This window comes from Microplitis demolitor, chromosome 8 (genome assembly GCF_026212275.2).
Source record: "Microplitis demolitor isolate Queensland-Clemson2020A chromosome 8, iyMicDemo2.1a, whole genome shotgun sequence".
Taxonomy (NCBI): Eukaryota; Metazoa; Arthropoda; class Insecta; order Hymenoptera; family Braconidae; genus Microplitis; species Microplitis demolitor.
Window position 1 is genome coordinate 19,857,167 of NC_068552.1, and position 19,915 is coordinate 19,877,081.

Consider the following 19,915-nt stretch of genomic DNA (forward strand, 5'->3'; position numbering starts at 1 on the left):
ATCACATACACATCCAAAGAAATTTAACTTTCTGCGAGTGCGTGAAGAGAAACCAACACACACGTGAATTTCATGGTGGTCCAGCGACGTAATCAGTCCAAGTAACCCGTTGTCTACAAGCATGAAAAAAATTTTTTTCTATTCATCTTGCCCGTGATTTTATTATCAGTCTCGGTCTAAATATATCCTTATCATCTTGCCCGTTGACTTGGTCATTGATGAATTCCCCGGCAACAATTAAATTTGACATCTAAAAATAAATTTTAAAATAGTTTTTATTAAAATCCAGTGAAACAAGAGGTACGAGGTTGGATATACCGGTCTAGTAGTTGGGAAACCTGGAGGGAGTTTTTCGCATACACCCAGTCGGCGACAGTGGTGTTGGTGTCTCGTGTGTACGTGCAATCCAGCAGCAGCAGGAGCACCAGCAGTAACGTTACAGTGGTAGTAAGAGGGGAGAGAACCGACAAAATTTATTCGCCGGCGATTCGACGAGAACTAACGCGTCGACGTACTGAGAGTTAAGTACACAGGGAGAGAGACCGAAGCCGGGCACATTCGCAAGAGAAACGAGGAAGGACAAGAGAGATCCAGTGAGAATTTCTCAGTCGTACAGACGAGCAATACATTGCCAGGCAGACAGACGAGGAACGAGCGTGCGTGAACGAGGAGCGGCACCGGGTATATTTTAGTAGTAAAAGTGAACTCGATTTGTGGTTTATTTATTAATAATAATTATATACGTATAAATAATTACTGTAAAATCTTTAGTAAGTGCATAGTAATCAGGTGAAATGGCCGGTGAAAAACGTAATCAAGAACATGAAGAAGAAACCCAGCGCAAGGAGACAATTGTGATCGTTGACATCGAGGGAACGACCACCAGCATAAGCTTCGTGAAGGTAACAAAGAGTAGCATGGCCGTGTACGCAGGCTGAACTGCCTCCCCGGCATCAGTCCATTTTTTCATCCATTTTTTCATCCTTACTACACTGATAGTACGCGTTGCACATTATTTTACTTCATTTTTTCGCTAAATACGCACATTTATCATCATATTTCTGTAATATTTAATGTACTTTAATGTAGCCATGGGAAACATTTTGTCCTTCTTACCCACTTGGCTTATGTCCTTCTTCACCGAACAGGGAGGTACGCCGGCACGAAACCAGTTCGGCTTTATACGGATCCTTGCGGCGAAACTTTACGGGATTTTATTTCCCAGGCTCTTTTCATTCATGTTAAATAATAAAATTTAGTCTCGTCTATCAGTAAAATCGCGATCTTTTGATTTTAAAATTTAAATTATTGATAGGAAAAAAAAATTCAAAGGAATAAATTAATTGAGGAAAAAAAATGTGAATTTTTGATTAGTTGGCAAGTAAAATTTAACGGCAAAGTCTATTGATTAGTTGACGTCTGAGTAATTGGAGATTAGTATTAATAATTGATAGATAGATAAAATTTTATAAACGTGGCGTTATCTTTTTTTCGTACTATATATTTAACGTATACGTGTCCAAAGGTCTCTAACGGTTCTCATTTTTGCCGGCTGTACAATTAAGTATTTTGTTGGTTTTAAATTTAACCACAAGATTAGTAGACCTGTAGAGCGTAATCGGATTATCTATTTTACTGAAATATTTTAATTACTTTATTTGTTCTTATTCTTATACTTAAGATAAATATGTGTACTTTTTTTTGCCTATAGGACACTCTGTTCCCGTACGTTCGTGAGAACCTCAAGGATTATGTGGAAAAAAAATGGGACGATGCTGAATTTAAGGAGGACGTTGCGAAGCTCAAGGAGCAGGTATAACTTTTACTTTTTTTTTAAATTTGAGTAACAGTTTTAGCAGAAAATGTTAAATGATTTTTGAAATTTTAACAACGGGGCATCCGGTTATAATTACTTCGGAAATAAAATTTGATTGTAATGACTCACAATACACATTTTACCTAGAGCCTTGAAAAGTAGTTTTTGAGGGGGGAGACCAGATGTTGGTATCGTTTTTTGACCTGAGTCTCAACTGTTTCTATTGTCCGTAAATTCTAGTCTCCAGTACATACTCTAGTCACTGCTAAATTCTATATTCTTTATTCCATGAATAATAAAAGAGATGACAGAAGCTTCTTTCGAGAGATATTGATTTATTATTATTCTATTTATAATGTATATAGATATAAATAAATAAAAAAAATTTTTCAACCCTAAACCTTTTATCAAAGCACAGATTTAAAACAAGAGAGTGTCTTTATATAAAAGGAAAAATAATTTCATGAAAATATGCGTGTACTCGTTGAACTTTGTCGACTTTAATGTCAAGGTCACGTCAATCTTCTTATCAATTGGGCTTTGATTATATATCTAACAGCATGTAGCTTATAAATATGTACAATTGTTCGATGACAAATTTATTTTAAATGAAATAATATTTTAATTTTAATTTGATTTTTTTTTATTAAGGCGGAGAAAGACACAGCTGATAAAGTTGAAGGCTTGGTGTCTATCACTGGTGACAAACCAGAAGAGACCAAGGAATCATTGATCAAGAATATCTTGTGGCAAATGGATAATGATCGTAAAAGTGGTGCTCTTAAGCAACTTCAAGGTCACATGTGGAGAGATGCTTACAAGTCTGGCGCAGTCAAGGGCCAGTAAGTTTTTTTTTTTAAATTTAATAACTGGTGCTGATTATTATTACTGTTTTATTAATGACTGGTTGTAATTAATGAATTAAAAATTTAATTTTCCAGCGTTTATGAGGATGTGCCAAAAGCACTTGAGGACTGGACAAAAAATGGCCGCAAAGTGTACGTCTATTCAAGCGGAAGCGTTGAAGCGCAAAAGTTGTTGTTTGGCAACTCTGAGCACGGCGATCTGCTCAAGTACTTCAGCGGTTATTTTGATACTGAAGTGGGTCCTAAGCAGGAGGCGTCAAGCTACAAGAGTATTCTTGCTAAAATAGAATGCGATGATGCATCAAAGGTACTGTTTCTTACTGATGTTGCTAAAGAAGCTAAAGCTGCAGTTGAAGCTGGAATTACATCGGTAATAGTCGCACGCGAGGGCAACGCAGCTCTTACTGCTGAAGAAAAAACAACCTACTCAACTGTAAAAACATTCTTAGATCTGGCTTTTCAAACGTCTGCCAAGAGACAAAAATTAGATTCTGAGACTGATAAGGAACCAAAAAAAACTGAAGAAACTGCTGTTAAAGCTAGTGAACCAGCTGATGCAGTTGAGGATGTTGAGATGAAAGACGTCAGTGAGAAAGAAGTTGAGAAGAAGCCTGAAGTTAAGAGTGTTGCTGCTGATGAAGAGAAGAGCAAACCTGTTGAAGAAACTCCCGTAAAATCAGCTGAGGCTCCTAAAGAAGCCATGGAGACTGAAACAACGACAGTGGCAACAGTCGAGGCCGAAAAATCAAAGCCAGAGACTGAAAAAGTTGCTGATGATAAAACCACGAAAAAAACTGAAGAACCAGCAGCAGTTGAGCCGTCGACCAGCGATGCTGATAAACCAGAAAAAGATGAAAAAAAATCAGATGAAAAATCTGACATTCCAGTTGAAGACAAAGATAAAAAAACTGAACAATCAAAATCCGAACCAACCACTAACCTCACAGAGAACAAGACTGAACAGCCTGAAAAAGTCGCTGATGCACCCAATGCTGAGACTAAAATGGAGACTGAAGTTGATAAAAAAACAGAGACTGCAGTAGTGGAAGAGAAAGCTACTAAAGAGACAACTAAAACTGAGGAAACTCCCAAAGCTGATGAAAAGAAACCTGAAGAAGTTAAAGAACCAGCTGCCAGCAAGACTGAGACCAAGGAAGCCGAAGATAAACCTATTGTTGAAGAAGTTAAACAAAATGGCGACTCAAAACCTGAAAAGATCGAGTCGATAACAACAAATGGTACAGCGACAGAGGCCAAGACAAATGGTGACTCTAAAGAAACGACTGCTGCACCAGAGACGAAGGAACCTGAGAAGGCTGTTGCTGAAAACGCAAAGCCCGAGGCCACTGAACCCGAGCCGGTTAAATCGGAATCTGTCAAAGAGGAAGAAAAAACTAAAGACGAGGTTGTAGAGAAGAAATTGAATGGCAGCACACCAACCACTGAGAAAGACGATACGACGGAGACGACACACAGAAATGGAGTCAACGAAGAGACTAAACAGAATGGTGCCGACGAGAGCCCGGTCGACAAGGAGTCCATCAAGGTCAAGAAAGTCGTCGAGTCCATCGCGGCGGACGGAGCTGGTGAGCCTGATGTTGTTCCACCAGTAGCAGTAGTTGCCGCGACGTCCTAATAATTTCGCCTCCCGAGTTACTTTTATGGTAAAATATAATAATTAAAAAGAAAAGAAAGAAGAAGAAAAAAAAAAAATATGAAAATGAAAAAACAAAAAAAAAAAAAATAATCATACATAACTCCGTGTCCCTGACTCAATATTTAATATTACGATAAAACAAAAATATAAAAAAGTTCATAAGTTTAACGATTTCCAAATCCCATCCCAACGAAATTCGCACTTGAAATAAATACATTACGTGCTCGAGTGCCAGGTGAATAGAGATTCAATTTTAAACAATTCATTTTTTAAAATTAAACTAAAAGGAAATAAAAAAATCAAATTTTTATATTATCCTTTGTCTAAGACATAGACTTTGAAAAATTATTTTAACTCATCAACGATTCACTTAAATTATTTATAGATTTTAAAAAAATTGCATTTGTCTGTTGTCTTCTTTTTGTTTTAGCAAAAATATTGTCAGTATTTAATTTGATCGGCTTTTTGCAATGGGCGACAAATTCTTTCCTGTTAAAACTCTGTGCCAAATAATTTTTATATCAAACTTTTTTTTTTCTTTTCTTAATTTGTTTTTCCATTTGATAACTAAAATATTTCCCGTAATTGTTGAGCTCTGTCTTGTATTATTTTAAAATTGAAAACAAAAATGAAAAAAACTCGCGACGATTATTACTACACTCAAGACTGATAATCCGTGAGCACATCAGGAATTGTTGGCCTATCGAGATTGCGATTGAGATGCCATTTTTTTTGTGTGTGTGTGTGTAAACATAAACAGTGTACTTAATAATTTAATATTACGTGCTTTATATGATAATTATTGTAATAGTAATGATAATTATAATGATAATAATAATAATAACAACAACAATGATGATAATAGCGCTTGCTTTTATTCAGTGGTCGAACTTGGTTGCATTAATTATTTCCATTGATGCTCTACGCATTTTATTTTATGAAATTGACTGTGATCATACGACGAAAGGGATTTAATTAATTAAATTTTTGATTTCTGCAACTCAAGCTTTCCATCATTGTCTCTTTATATGAATTTTGTTGACTGATATAGCAACTGCTTTTCTTCTTATGTTTTTATCTTTTTTACTTTTTCATATCAATTTATATTTAATAACTTTTATTTCTGTACACTTGTCGTGAGTCAATTACTTTCTCATAATTAATAATTAACGTAACTATTATTATTATTATACTTTAAATGTCATGATAAATTAAGAGTATGTTTAAGTGGTATGTATTTTTTATAGGTAAGAATTGGTCGCTTGTCGAGCAAAGATTTTTTTTTTTTTTTTTTTTTTTTTATTATTTATTTATGAAAAATCATTAAACAAATATCAATTTCATAATTATATTGATATTTAATGTGCGTAATTATTAATTAACTGTTTAATAAAATTATTATTATTATTATTATGTATTGACAGTTTTTAAAAAGATCAAACATCGTATCTCAGGTCTTAGAGCTGCATGTGTGCTCAAAAAAATAATAAATAATAATAATAAATACCGTCGTAAAAAAAACTCATGAGACTTCAAAACGCACCTTAAAAATATAAACATTCCGAGTAATTGTGCTAATTAAGTATAATGATAATTAACAACAACAATATGTAGAGAAATTATTCTTGGTTGAAATTCTATGGTGTTAGTAAATCCAAACCATGTGAATCTCTGACGTAATTTGAAATTAACACATGAAAAAATACTAGGGCCATAGAAAAAATTTCCCATGGTTACTGTAATTTGTGACTTCGGTGAAATTTTACAATGGTCATAGTAATTTTTTTATGGGTTTATTTCCATTAACGTCGGGTTTTACTATGACACCATAAAATTTCAAATAAAAATATTATCTCCATATAATTATAATAATAATAATAGTAATGATAATTTGATATGTAAATTTATTGTCTTGCTGAATTCACGATTGACTTATTCGCCTCCCATTTCAAATCATCACATTCATCCCCATACAAGATTTGCGTCGATGGTCGTGGACTTATGCAGTCATTGAATTACCATACAAATTTCATTATTATTATTCTTATTATTAGTATTTATTTATACTTACAGCATTTTGAAAATAAATAAATAAATAAATATTACGAATGAATAAATCAAATGCTCAACCATTTAGCCCGTTTCCTATCTTCGATGTATACCATTATTTACTAATAAATATTAATTAAACTAAATATTCAAATTAGTATGATAAGTTTTAAAAAAAATTAAATGGATAAATAATAAATTTATAAACAATAAGTTGATAATTTAACATTAATTTGATATTTATTGCACGACCTATTTTTAAATTCAAACGATCATCGAAATGAATAATTAATAAATAAAATAAATTTTAATTATTTAAAACAATTGACTAGTCATCATTTATGATACGAACTTATCAGCATGTCATTGTATTTTTATTTAGACCAATTATTTTATTATTAACATCAATAAGTCTCATGAAAAATAATTAATCACTGCCGTTAATACATTAATTGTAATACGTCGTGCAATTATTTACCTAAACAAAATATTTTTTACTTGAAATCCAGTTGACAAATTAAATATTAATTTTTGCAAGTGTAAATTTAGTAGGCATCTGACAAAATTATAAATAAATACGGTAAATAATTTAAAAAAAATATTTTGAAAAAATGCACTTATTAATTTTTTAATTTTTTAAATGTGTATTTTTTAAAAATTTTATTTTGGTAATTATTTACTCTATAAATTAATAATTTTGAATTTGATGTCTGCTACATTCACTCGTTAAGTTTTTTTTTTCTTGTGCCAAATATTTTAATTAGCATTTGGTTAATTAAATAAATAAAATACATGGCTGATATTGTTTAAATGTTTTTACGATAATATATATAAATATATACATATAGGTTGTGAACAATTGAAATTGTTTTATCAAAATCATTTTATTTGATGTAATCAATTATTACTTGGCCTCAATATCACCGCAAAATATAAATAAATAAAAATATAAATTAAAACAAGTGGAAAAAAATAAATAAATAAAATAAACAATGGTTTGATCTAGTAGTTTAGAGTATGGATTTAAAAAAAGACGATAAGTAATAGCATTAGATTATAAGAATCCTTAAGAACTAAAAGGAATTACAGAAAATAATTTAGCTGATTAACAAATACGATTAAACGATGGTAGATATAACTTATTATAATAATATTCGATGGTTTTACTTTACGATATATCGAATAAGTTTTATTATTAAAATAATAAATAATTAAAGAAAAAAAAAAGCAAAAAAAAAAAAATAAATACATTTTTCTTATAAACTTTGAGTGTTTGAATGTCAAAAAATAAAATTACGTCTCCATTGTACACTTTATTACTTTTTTTAAAAACTAGTTGCGTTATAATTAAAGTAATTAATTATTTAATGATAAATGATTTTTATACATTTGTCCCATAAGTCAGACTGCTAAAGTTTAATAATTTATTTAACTATAACGTGGATTATAAGTAAATGAAAAAAAAAAAAAATAAAATAAAATAAACAATACGTAGAATAAATAAAATATTTTGAGCCACAGTAAAGAGTATTCTGGAGATGTAACTAACAATAATAATAATGATATATTATATTCGATAAATATTTGTTTATAATAAGAATATTATATAATGTTATCTGTACTTACTCCTGATAAAATAAGCTTCTCTTTTTTCATAATAGCATAAATAAACTTTATTCATTATTTTAATCATTTTTTTTTTTAGTAATCATTAAGTAAAAACTCATTTTCTGTACTTGACATTTTTGTACGTAAAATGTATTATTTTCGAAAATTAATATTCATGCTGTTGTTTATTTAATACCTTCTTTACTTCTCATAAGTTTATAATAAAAGCTGAAAAAAATTTGAGTGTTAATGTAGCAGACATCAGACAAATTTGAAATTATTTACTCTATTTATAATTTTAAATTTGGTGTCTGCTACATTTACACTCGTCAGTGTCGCAAGTATAGGACAATTTTTTAATTATAAATAAATAAACTAATTAATTAAAGTAATGAAATTTAAAAAAAAGCACTGATTTTAAAATTATCAAAGTATGCATTTATTAGGGTCAGTTTTCCAAACCGGGTTTAAAAAATTCAAATAATTGAAATTTAAAAAATTTTTTTTGTTGTAGACTTAAAATATTTAAAAAAACGAAATTTTGAATTATTTAGGTAAGTAATTTGATTATTTAGCATCAGTCTGTACTTCCAAATAATTCAAATACTAGATTTGCGCTTGTGAAAGTAAAACCCTGGATTTAAATCTTCATAAATTTAAATTATTTCTTCCAAATTTGTATTTAACGTTTAGTAAAAATTTGAATTTCCTACAGTAATTATTTTCGTAATTTTTAATTTAAAAAAAGCCGGTTTACAAAAGTAAATTATTGTGACCGATTTTCAATGCAGCGGCAAATTTATTTTTACCGTCCGCTCGATTCCCGCCAAATATTGGCGTCTTGTCACAAGCTTGTTTACGTTTTTTTATTTTTTCATGTATCGTTTTAATGATCTTTTAATATTAATTTAATTCAAAATAGTATTAATTATTAAATAGCAACACTTTTAAAATATTTTTTTTATAAAATATTTAATTACAAGCGTTTTTTTAACTCCACAACTCGCAATTTTACACACGTGCATGACCTAACCGTTATAAATTAAATTTGTCAGCAAGATAAATATTTGCACAAAGACAGTAATTGTAATTAAGATAAATAGTATTTAAACAAGTTCCGAAATGGTAAATAATTCAATTTAAATTAATTGTAATGTTAATTTTTTTTTTTTTTTTTTTTATTCTAATTGACATATTTTTGCAATAGAGTCAACGAAGTTCGCCACCGAGAAGTGTAAGACATGCAGACGCTCCAACATCACCAGCACCTGAGATGGACGAGCCTTTCGAAGACGAGGGTCTCCTGGGAGATGAACCCTCTCAGGAGGACATCGTCAACGAGGAAGAAGGGGACGGCGAGGAATTGTTTGGTGATGACATGGAAGCTGATTATCGGCCGATGCCGGCACTAGATCGTTATGATCACGCTCTGATGGATGATGACGAGTACTCCGAATTATCCCAGAGTGATCGAGCGGCTGCTGAAGCGGCGATGCGCAAACGAGATCGAGCTGCTGGTATTTACCGGGATGACAGAGATCTTTTGTACGGTACGTCAATTCAAATTTTTAACTTGAGAGATGTGTTATTTATCTTTAATTAATTTATTGACAGAGGACAGCGATGAAGATGACACACAGAATCAAAAACGTAGACGCGCTGAAAAAGCTGCTACCGGAGAGATGGAGGATGCTGAGATGATAGAATCAATCGAGAATCTTGAAGACACAAGAGGTCATTCAGTAAAAGAGTGGGTGATGATGTTGGGTCCAAGAACTGAAATAGCAAATCGTTTTAAAAACTTTTTACGGACGTACACTGATGGCAAAGGTCATTGTTTGTATAAAGAACGTATCAGACATATGTGCGAAAGCAATCAGTCTAGTTTCGTCGTTGAATTTCCTATACTTGCTAGCAAGGAACACGTTCTTGCTTATTTCCTTCCCGAGGCGCCATTTCAAATGCTTGAAATATTTGATGGAGTGGCAAAAGAGCTAGTCTTGACTATTTTCCCAAGTTACGAACGAGTAACAGCTGAAATCCACGTCAGAATATCCGAGCTGCCGCTTATTGAAGAGCTGCGTACCTTTAGGAAGCTTCATCTCAACCAGTTGGTACGAACACTTGGTGTTGTAACAGCGACAACTGGAGTCTTACCTCAGCTGTCTGTTGTCAAATATGACTGTACTAAGTGTGGTTACGTACTGGGGCCCTTTGTGCAATCACAAAATGCCGAAGTGAAGCCTGGTTCCTGTCCCGAGTGTCAAAGTGTTGGTCCATTTATCATCAACATGGAACAAACTATTTACCGCAATTATCAGAAGATAACAATCCAAGAATCTCCAGGAAGAATACCAGCTGGTCGTATTCCTCGTAGTAAAGATTGTATATTGTTGTCTGATCTATGCGATCGTTGTAAACCTGGTGATGAAGTTGATCTCACTGGTATCTATACCAACAGTTACGACGGGTCGTTGAACACTGAGCAAGGATTCCCCGTCTTTTCAACGGTACTTTTAGCCAATCATGTTGTCATAAAAGATTCCAAGGATATCGTCGACTCACTGACGGAAGAAGAAGTAAATGATATTTTAAAATTAAGTAAAGATCATCGTATCGCTGATCGTATTGTCGCAAGTATCGCTCCTTCAATTTACGGTCACGAATTTATAAAACGTGCATTGGCACTTGCAATATTTGGCGGTGAGTCTAAGAACCCCGGTAACAAACACAGAATACGTGGTGACATAAATGTGTTACTCTGTGGTGATCCAGGTACTGCTAAATCACAATTTTTAAAATACACTGAAAAAATAGCACCTCGTGCAGTATTTACCACCGGACAGGGAGCATCAGCTGTCGGTTTAACTGCTTATGTATCAAAGTCTCCAGTGACAAGAGAGTGGACACTCGAGGCTGGTGCCTTAGTACTTGCTGACCATGGAGTCTGTCTAATTGATGAGTTTGACAAAATGAATGATCAAGACAGAACGTCTATTCACGAGGCCATGGAACAGCAGAGCATATCAATATCTAAAGCTGGTATCGTCACGTCTCTCCACGCCAGGTGTTCAGTTATCGCTGCTTCTAATCCTATTGGCGGGCGATACGATGCAAGTATGACCTTCTCCGAGAATGTTGATCTATCAGAACCAATTCTCTCACGTTTTGATATACTCTGCATTGTAAAGGATGAAGTAGACCCGATGCAAGATCGACATCTTGCCAAATTCGTCGTAAATTCTCACATTAAAAATCATCCTACGAATGAAGACAGAGAGTTACAACCAGAACTAATTGATGATACTGCAGCTAATGACATCACCATACCTCAAGACTTATTAAAAAAATATATCGTCTATGCACGTCAAAATATTCATCCGAAACTCACGAATGTTGATCAAGACAAAGTTGCTAAATTGTACAGCCAGTTGAGACAAGAGAGTCTGGCCACCGGAAGTCTTCCTATCACTGTCAGACATATAGAGAGCATAATAAGAATGTCTGAAGCGAGTGCCAAAATGCACTTGCGGGATCACGTGCGTGAAGATGACATAAATCTTGCCATCAGAATGGCACTGGACAGTTTCGTTGATACGCAAAAGTACTCGGTTATGAAGAGCATGCGTCATACATTCCAGAAGTATTTGATGTACAGAAAAGACCACAGCGAACTACTCTATTATATTTTACGACAAATTACACTCGATACCCTGGCATTCCAGAAAGCGCTCCATGGATCCCGCGTTACAACGATTGAAGTTTCGGAGAAAGATCTTTTGGATAAAGCCAAACAAATCGACATTCACAACTTGGTGCCTTTTTACGAAAGTGATATCTTTAAGAAGAATAATTTTGTATATGATTCTAAGAGAAGAGTTATCGTCCAAACGTTGCCTGAAATTGTTGATGAAAATAATTAATTTTAAGTATTCAGAAGATAAGAAGTTTTTTAATTATTAATTTTTTTTTTTACTATTTATATTAAAACATGTGACAACTGTGAAAATACAAACATTTAGTCTCTCTTTTAATAAAATATCAATAAAACGTATTGTTTATTTATCAATAGATCCATTGTGCTCATATCTTATTACTTAAAACATTTATAAACTGTATAAAAAAATAATCAAAAAGATCGTCGAATAAAAAAATTATTTTTAATATATTTACAGCTTGATAGAGTGATAGTAAAAATACTCATTGTCAATTAAAAAAATAACTTGTTAATTATTTAAAATAAATAAAATTAATTTTATTTCTTTTTTCGTCGCTTCTTTTTGCTACTCGAGTCATTGCTACTAGAGCTACTGCTGCTGCTGCTGCTACTGCTACTGGAACTATTACTACTGCTGCTAGAGCTACTGCTGGAACTGCTGCTGCTGGAGTCGCTGTCCGACGAGGAATCTGATGAACTGCTATCGCTGTCACTGCTTGAAGAATCTGAACTACTTGAGCTGCTTGACTCTTTCTTACTTTTTTTCTTCTTCGTCACTGGTATTTTTTCCACCGCATTTTCATCTTTTGATTTTGAATTTTTTGTTTCTCTATAAAATTATAAATTTAAATTAACGAAAATTCATAAATTTGTTTTTACATTGAGACAAATAAAAGTACATACGATTTATTTTCTTCTTTCTGTTTCAAAGCTTTTTTTAATTGCGTTGTCCTTGAAGACCGATGGAGATATTTTCGTTTTCCTTTGCATTCATAACTCCAGTGGCCCATTTCTAAACATTTTTGACACCTCATACCTTGAGGATAAGGATTTCTGGAATAGTTAAATTAATTTTCAGTAATTAAAATAAGCAATAATTATTTTTTTCAAGCATATGATGCTGAAGTTAGCGGACGTCTAATAACTTTTAGATTTTTTAAAAAACAAATATTTGAAAAAATTGCACCGATAGTTTTTAAAATTTTCTCCATATGCATTTTTTCAAATTTTGTTTTTTGTCATTAATTTGTTGAAAAAAAGTCCGTAAGTTTTTATTTGTCTGTTATTTTTCTAAGAACGTGTGAGCTGTTTACGAAAACAAATAAATTATCAGCTGTCCGATATTTTAAATATTTTTTTTTGTCAAATTTGATAAATTTTTTTTTACTCATTAAGTTTTTGAAAAATAAAATTTACAAATTATTTTTTAACAAAGTAAATTATTGATTTTTTTATTTACGTTTTAATTTTACTCCAAAAATAAAATTCGATTTTTTATAATTTAAAAAATTCAAAAAAGTAGGACTCAATTATTTTAGAGATTGTAAAATAAAATAATAATTAATATACTAATTAACAATATGTTATATATTGATAAATAAATATATACGTCAGACGCTAACCCTCGCGGCATAACCTCTAATTCAAAATTAAATAACTCCGAAAAAAAATAACAATTAATTAAAAAAAAAAGTAAATAAAGTACTTACGGTTTTTTAATTAATTTCAATCCATTGGCGCTCATTTTAAAAAATTAATATTTGAATACCGGTTTTATTGGATGCTTTGAAAAACACAATGCCAATTTATTATGGCGGTATTACATACACACACAAACAATAAAACTTTTTTCTCCAACTGATGTCTGATGGCGTTGCTGTTGTATAAATATAATTTAATTTTTTTTTTAAATTTAAATATATATATTTAGCAACAATAAAATTTAATGGCCATTACTGCATTGTGATTATCATCAATAATGGATTTAAATTCACAGTACCGAGATATGAAAGTTGATAATGATAAGATGGATTGTTTATTAAATGAATTTGCTGAAAAAAATGTTAAGTTGGAATTAATGAAAGAATTAGCCAGTAAAAGTGAAATTAATCTTAGGAGAAGAGAAGAAGATTTTAAAAATATGGAGAAAAAATTGGTAATACTTTATTATATTTAAAATATGTAGTAGAAATTTTTTTTTATTTGCAAAAAAAGTGTGTTGTTAAAAAATAAACCTTGTTGGAAATGTACGCAAAGATTAAAAAAAGTCTTTAACTTTTGCTACTTCAGGATCAGGATAAAAAAAAATTTTAATGATTAATTATTGTGATTATTTTTTTAAATTAATAGGACAGTCTTCACAACAGTATTTTTAAAATGGAAAATGATTTATGTGAATCAATATGGAAATTTGCGGCTGAGCATGATTTTGCGTCACTAATTAATAAGTTTCTAGATGAGCCCATGATAAATTATGAAGAAAACAATACAATGCGTTTGAAAAAAATTTCAAAAATAAAAAGTGACGTACAGACAATTATTTCAGAGATCAATGACATAATGATAGACATCGACAAATCATTGATAGGAATCCATGAAAAATTAACCCGGAATATTAATATAGACCCAAAAAAATTTAATGATTCAAAAGATTTTGTTAGAGAAATAAAAATTGAAGGCAAAAAAGATTTTATAAAAATTGAAAAAGAAGATTCAAAAATTCAAATGAAATTTGAAACCCCTCAGAATATTAAATCCTCAAAATTTTCAGTGAAGAAAAAGACTCCCATCTGTAAAAAATTTGAAATGTCTTCTTAGTGAATTTATTAAATAATAGTATTAGAGGCTAGTAGGAGCAATGATAATAAATGTAATGAATTACACAGTACATTTTGTATATTTAGAAATATTTTATACAGTAATATTCATCTCATTTTTCATCATCTTTGTTTTCAATATACATTGAAGGACATTAACATTAAATTTTATTAAAATCATACTCATAATATCATGCCAATCAGGCTACTTAACAGGATCATAAATTTAGATAAATCAACTCATTTCCCTCGTCGTTCAAACAATCATTACAATTGTTACATAATAATAATAATAATTAGTTTATTTTTTGTTTTTCCATTTAGTTTTTTGGTGTCGAAAACAAAACTACCAAAATGGCACAGTCGATTGTGAAAATTTAATTGAAATATATATAATTTAATTGCCTATCTTCATTATATTATTAATTAATATTATTATTATTATTATTACTAAAATGATGTATGATAAAAAAAAAAGGTTTTACATTCTCAGTAAATCTATACGACAATGAAAGACTTTATGTAATAAACATTAACAATTATTTAGATAAAATAACATTACAATATTTAAAAAATATATTCGAATAAAAAATGAAATCTCTTAACCATAATAGTTACGATACTAATTAATTAATTAATAAATGTTATGACAATATAGATGATAGTTGTGCGTGTAGTTATTTTAAAATATCTTAGATTACATCAAACGTGATTAAAAAGATGCTGCACCAAAGCCTCGGGGCTCATTTTTTTACTCAACTGTAACATTTGCATAAAAATAAATCATTCACAATTTTTTAATAATTCATTCAATTTAAATATTTATTATTTTATCAACAGCTAAAATTATTCTTTCCTCTAATCATCTGTTTAGAAATCACATGATAGTACGTATAATATATACATTACAAAAATGTTTATATTTTTATTGTTTTGCTGTACGAAGATAAAGAAAAAGTTCAAGAAATAGAGGAAAGATTACACTTAGATATACAATTTTTTATCAATTATTTTTAATTTTTATTCTCTCAATAGTTGAATTTATTTAATCTCGTTTAATTTTATTTTAGATAATTGTGTAACTTCAGAAGTTAAGGCTCGTTTAATATTAACAATTTTTTTTTTTTTTTTTTTTTTTTTACATATCAGCGTGTCAACGATTCATTAAAATGCAGGTACATAGAAAAATGGCTTGCGTTTAATTATATTCTGTATAACAAAATATTTCGTCTTGAAGCTAATATTCATATTTATATATTATATATAATTATTATATTTATATTTATATAACGGCTAGTGTTAATTTTTTTTCATTCTTCATGTTACAATTTTTTAAAATATTTTAATTTATATTGTAATTATGGCGTACTAATGTACAATTTATATATATTTATTTATGTATATATATATTTATATTATTATTTTATAATTTGCGTTCCCGCATTATTGTGACGGAGCTAGAGAAAATAAAATATGGAACCCGATACAATAAAAGAGACAAGTGGAGGGTAAACTGAGTGTCCAAACAAAAAAGTTTAATAATGAAGGAACAAAAACAACAAAATGATATAAAATTTCATTGTCGGAAGAACAAGAGCAGAGGGACTGGACGATACAACCTTTCGTCTGCTCGCCGAACCAACTCCGAAAAATTTAAAAATTTTCATGAGACTCAATCTGTGAAAAAATTTATCCGTCAGTATTTTTTAAAAGCTACAATTGATACCTTAAATTATTTTACTGAAAGACAATTATGAACAAAGTATGACTCCATTCTATACCGTAATATTAGTTCACAATAATAATAATGATAAATATAGTGATAATGATATTGACAATTAATAATATTTATGAGATTGACAGTCTCTGAGAGATTATATCTTTAGTAAATGTAATTAATCAATTAGCTTTTGAAGAGACAGAGATAATGATCGGTGGCGTTTTAAACTAGACTGCGTCATACGCAGGACGGTGCTGATGGCTCGATGAATTAATTAATATATTTATATATTTATAATAATATGTAATTACATAAAATTCATTATTATAAATCTTACATTTCTTCAGATCACAATTAATAACATGACAACTTGGCACCATGGGAGAGAAATAATTTAATTAGCCACTGTTATAGATTTTATGGAGGACTTGATGCAGGTAAATGCAGATTGTTTGTTGTGTTATTTATCAAACAACAGTCTAAGACCATTATTATCATTGTTTGTGATAGTGATAAACAAATGGGCTTCGAGGAAGCTGCTACAAATCCATGCTCGACGCACCAGCTACAGTCTTGTTCTGTCTGCCCTGAGGTTTTCTGGCAAAAAGGAGCCACAGATGATGGCACATCCTCGTACATCTGCTGGCAATGCAGCTGCTGCAGGTCCGTGTCTCGCGTTCCTCGAAGTCATCGATTTATTACATTGACCTGTACGGCCCTTGCATTTTTAAAAATTGAATAACGAAGGACGGACCACCGGCAACTATTTCTGCTGGAATTTTCGACAATGGACAATTTTCAATAGACATAATACTGAGATTTGTACATAGCGCCAATTCAAATGGCAAATTATGAAGATTTGCGTTGTCATTTACGTAAAGCGAATCAAGATTCTCAAGTGTACCGATTTCTTCAGGCAAATAATTTAAATTATTTTCCCCTACACTCAGATAAGTCAAATTAAGAAGATGTCCAATGGCACGTGGCAACGAGGTAACTTGATTTGACTGCAGTATGAGCTTCTGAAGATCACGTAAAAAACCAATTTCGTTCGGCAAACATTCAATTTTATTTTCCTCAAGGTCCAGAACACGTAATTTACGTAAATTACCAATACTTGCTGGTATACGTTTCAACAAATTGTTGGACAGAATGAGAATCTCAAGATTCTGCAGGCACTGAATGTCATCTGGAATTTTAGTTAGTTGATTTGTACCAAGATTAAGCTCTACCATATTTACCCATGTTCCAATGTCAAGTGGCAATGACGTCAACTGATTTTCCTTCATATTGAGCTTTGTCAGATTTTTAGCACGTGAAAATATTCCATAAGGAATTTTGTCTATTTGATTGTGTTCCATGTTAAGTGAATCGACGTTGGTGAACTGGGACGGACCTCCCGAGGGATACGCTGAAAAACAATTACGTGATAAAGTTATAGTAGTCAGCTCAGACAGACTCGAAAGTAGACCGTCTGGCAGCTGGGAGACCTGGTTCCCCTCGACGCTGAACTCATCCATCAGCCGGCAATTGGCCAGCGACTTGGGTATGCACGAGAGACGGTTGTATCTCAGTCCCAATCTCGTCACAGCGACCAAGTTCCCGATGCTCTCGGGTATGTCCAGCAGCTCGTTGTGCTGGAGATCCAGGGTCGACAGTTGGACGCAGTTGCCTATTTCCTCGGGTAAGTGCTCCAAGTGGTTGTGAGACACGTCGAAGGTTATGAGATGCACCAGCTTGCCGATGCCCGCAGGCAATGATTTTATTTTGTTCTCCCTTAAACTTAGCATCGTTAAATTAGTCAAGTTTCTTATGTTATCACTGACATAGCGGACCCGGTTGAAGCGTAAAAACAGTGTCGTGAGTGATGTTAATTTGTAAACGACATCAGGTATCTCACTGAGTTTGTTATGCCGCAGATCGAGGACCTTAAGCGACTTGAGATTCTCAAGGGTGTCTGGCAGGCTGGTGAGAGAATTTTCATTCAAGGCCAGAATCCTCAGACTAGTCAGACATCCTATTTCTGGCGGCAATGTCACGAGTTTATTACCGTAGAGATAAAACTCCTGCAAGTGCGATAGATCTCTCACGGAGCTCGGCAGATTGGTAATGCTGGACTTGCTGAGGTCCAGCCTGGTAAGACACTCGTCCCGACACCGTATGAACTCCTTGGCGACGTCGAGGTCCGCCTGTATGGGTTTACATTTTTTAGCCGTGGGTTTAGGTTTGTTTGACTCGGGGTGTTTGACAGTCACTGTTTTCTTGGTATCACCCCCACTGGCTATCGACGCGGTTGACAATTTTTTCTCCTTGTGGTGCTCCTTGGGAATATCCTCCACTGCCTCGGGCATGTCGTTGCCGGCGGAGCAAGTCGTAAGACCACAGCCCTCTAGATACTCGGGTATGTCTTGCTCCTTCATGTAAAAGTTACCAAGACTGTCCTGAGGCTCGGCCCTGTCCGACTTAGCCTCGGACAGGCACACTGACGAAATGTTACCCACACCCGTTCGATATTTATTCGACTTTTTCATAATCCAAAAGCTACACAATCAACCACTACCTTTCTCGCCTCCACTGTTTTTTTTTTGTTTTTTTTTCTTCAACTCTGTTGTTACTTTTGCTAAATTATTTAAAATAATTTATAAATAAATATTTTGTATACCACTGAGTGAATCCAATAGCTCACAGCACTCACTAGTCACCTGTTCACAATTGTCAAGGCTATTTCAAGGCATCGCGTAGATTTTTTTTAAAAATTATACCTTATGAGTATTGACATTATTGGTAATTTTAACACTCGCGGCGCAAACGCGACCCGAACATTATTTGTGTGGCGTTTTCGTTCTGCGCTACCTCGTACAATACTCTTACTCTCTTTAAATATTTTTATCTCTCGCTCACTCTCGCAAACTCACCAGTTACTGGCTGGTTAAATAAATTTTTTACTCCTCTCTCTCTCTGTCTATCACAAATTATTACTCCCTCTCGTGTGTCGGGTATCGTCAGTTCGTGGAAACTGTTACGAGAGACAGAGCGAGATGGAGTGACTGAGGGACTAAGAGCTTGACAGCAACACAGAGTTGTTACAAACAGAGATTCCCAAGGCATCGAGGCAAACTTTAACCCAAATGCCAAATCATCCAGTCCGGCTGATGACAGAGAGCGCACGCCGGGAATTTTGAATCACCGCCATCTGTTATTTGAATTGTAAATCAAGTTTGAAAGTCTATCAATTCATACATTATGTGCCATAAGATGGTCTTTGGTAAAATAACGGTGGCCCTATCGACCTTAAATAGGGCCCATATTTTTTTTAGTGAGTTTCAAATATATAATTTTTTTTATTCACTCATTTTATAATACACATGAAAATTTACACTTTATTAATATAACATACATTTTTAAATATTTAATTTTTTTAAGACAACTTTTTATTTTAATATTTTTACATTTGTGTAGTAGTAATAATATATACTTTTATTACGAGACATTTTTTATTCTAAGTCGTGAGTTCATTTTAATTTCTTTTATAATGTAATTCTGAAGTTAGAAAACAATAAAAATTTTTCGGATTTTTTTTACCAAATAATTTACAAAAATATTTAAAAAATTGTATATAATTAATGAATTTTCTGTTAGTCTATACTATAATCTTCAAAAAGAAT

General features: G+C 32.0%; 5 protein-coding genes across 6 annotated transcripts; 3 read left to right on the forward strand and 2 right to left on the reverse strand.

The window, feature by feature from the left end:
• The first annotated feature begins 412 nt into the window (after positions 1-412).
• Positions 413-5,203, forward strand: LOC103576745 (enolase-phosphatase E1). Its single transcript, XM_008557110.3, has 4 exons — positions 413-902; positions 1,712-1,813; positions 2,468-2,658; positions 2,758-5,203. Exons 1-4 carry the CDS (start codon positions 795-797, stop codon positions 4,316-4,318), a joined length of 1,962 nt encoding a protein of 653 aa, XP_008555332.1. The 5' UTR covers positions 413-794; the 3' UTR covers positions 4,319-5,203.
• A 3,603-nt stretch (positions 5,204-8,806) lies between these two features.
• On the forward strand, positions 8,807-12,051 carry LOC103576744 (DNA replication licensing factor Mcm2). The gene is made up of 3 exons (XM_008557109.2): positions 8,807-9,121; positions 9,204-9,546; positions 9,611-12,051. The coding sequence occupies exons 1-3, from the start codon at positions 9,119-9,121 to the stop codon at positions 11,917-11,919; spliced, it is 2,655 nt and encodes an 884-aa protein (XP_008555331.1). The 5' UTR covers positions 8,807-9,118; the 3' UTR covers positions 11,920-12,051.
• Positions 12,052-12,086: 35 nt separating this feature from the next.
• On the reverse strand, positions 12,087-13,560 carry LOC103576743 (zinc finger CCHC domain-containing protein 10). 2 transcript variants are annotated; one of them, XM_053741147.1, is made up of 3 exons: positions 13,174-13,319; positions 12,618-12,767; positions 12,087-12,543 (listed from the first exon to the last, which is right to left on the reverse strand). In XM_053741147.1, exons 2-3 carry the CDS (start codon positions 12,746-12,748, stop codon positions 12,252-12,254), a joined length of 423 nt encoding a protein of 140 aa, XP_053597122.1. In that variant the 5' UTR covers positions 12,749-12,767; positions 13,174-13,319; the 3' UTR covers positions 12,087-12,251. The 2 variants fall into 2 exon arrangements, with proteins under 2 accessions (XP_053597122.1, XP_008555330.1); XM_008557108.2 differs by lacking the exon at positions 13,174-13,319 and adding an exon at positions 13,424-13,560 and having other exon boundaries at positions 12,147-12,543.
• A 100-nt stretch (positions 13,561-13,660) lies between these two features.
• LOC103576822 (uncharacterized) lies at positions 13,661-14,558 on the forward strand. Its single transcript, XM_008557215.2, has 2 exons — positions 13,661-13,869; positions 14,064-14,558. The coding sequence occupies exons 1-2, from the start codon at positions 13,693-13,695 to the stop codon at positions 14,529-14,531; spliced, it is 645 nt and encodes a 214-aa protein (XP_008555437.1). The 5' UTR covers positions 13,661-13,692; the 3' UTR covers positions 14,532-14,558.
• Positions 14,559-15,825: 1,267 nt separating this feature from the next.
• On the reverse strand, positions 15,826-19,362 carry LOC103576742 (leucine-rich repeat protein soc-2 homolog). Its single transcript, XM_008557106.3, has one exon. The coding sequence runs from the start codon at positions 18,779-18,781 to the stop codon at positions 16,949-16,951; it is 1,833 nt and encodes a 610-aa protein (XP_008555328.1). The 5' UTR covers positions 18,782-19,362; the 3' UTR covers positions 15,826-16,948.
• Between the last annotated feature and the right edge of the window lie 553 nt (positions 19,363-19,915).

Bases quoted from the DNA above. Each gene is read 5' to 3' on its own strand.
- LOC103576745 (XM_008557110.3), top strand. From the start codon at position 795: ATGGCCGGTGAAAAACGTAATCAAGAACATGAAGAAGAAACCCAGCGC. The intron at 903-1,711 runs GTAACAAAGAGT...TTTTGCCTATAG, and splicing joins CCAGCATAAGCTTCGTGAAG to GACACTCTGTTCCCGTACGT. The intron at 2,659-2,757 runs GTAAGTTTTTTT...TTAATTTTCCAG, and splicing joins TCTGGCGCAGTCAAGGGCCA to CGTTTATGAGGATGTGCCAA.
- LOC103576744 (XM_008557109.2), top strand. The intron at 9,547-9,610 runs GTACGTCAATTC...ATTTATTGACAG, and splicing joins TGACAGAGATCTTTTGTACG to AGGACAGCGATGAAGATGAC.
- LOC103576743 (XM_008557108.2), bottom strand. From the start codon at position 13,458: ATGAGCGCCAATGGATTGAAATTAATTAAAAAACC. The intron at 12,768-13,423 runs GTAAGTACTTTA...TAACTATTCCAG, and splicing joins TTGAAATTAATTAAAAAACC to AAATCCTTATCCTCAAGGTA. The intron at 12,544-12,617 runs GTATGTACTTTT...ATAATTTTATAG, and splicing joins CAGAAAGAAGAAAATAAATC to AGAAACAAAAAATTCAAAAT.
- LOC103576822 (XM_008557215.2), top strand. From the start codon at position 13,693: ATGGATTTAAATTCACAGTACCGAGATATGAAAGTTGATAATGATAAG. The intron at 13,870-14,063 runs GTAATACTTTAT...TTAAATTAATAG, and splicing joins AAAATATGGAGAAAAAATTG to GACAGTCTTCACAACAGTAT.
- LOC103576742 (XM_008557106.3), bottom strand. From the start codon at position 18,781: ATGAAAAAGTCGAATAAATATCGAACGGGTGTGGGTAACATTTCGTCA.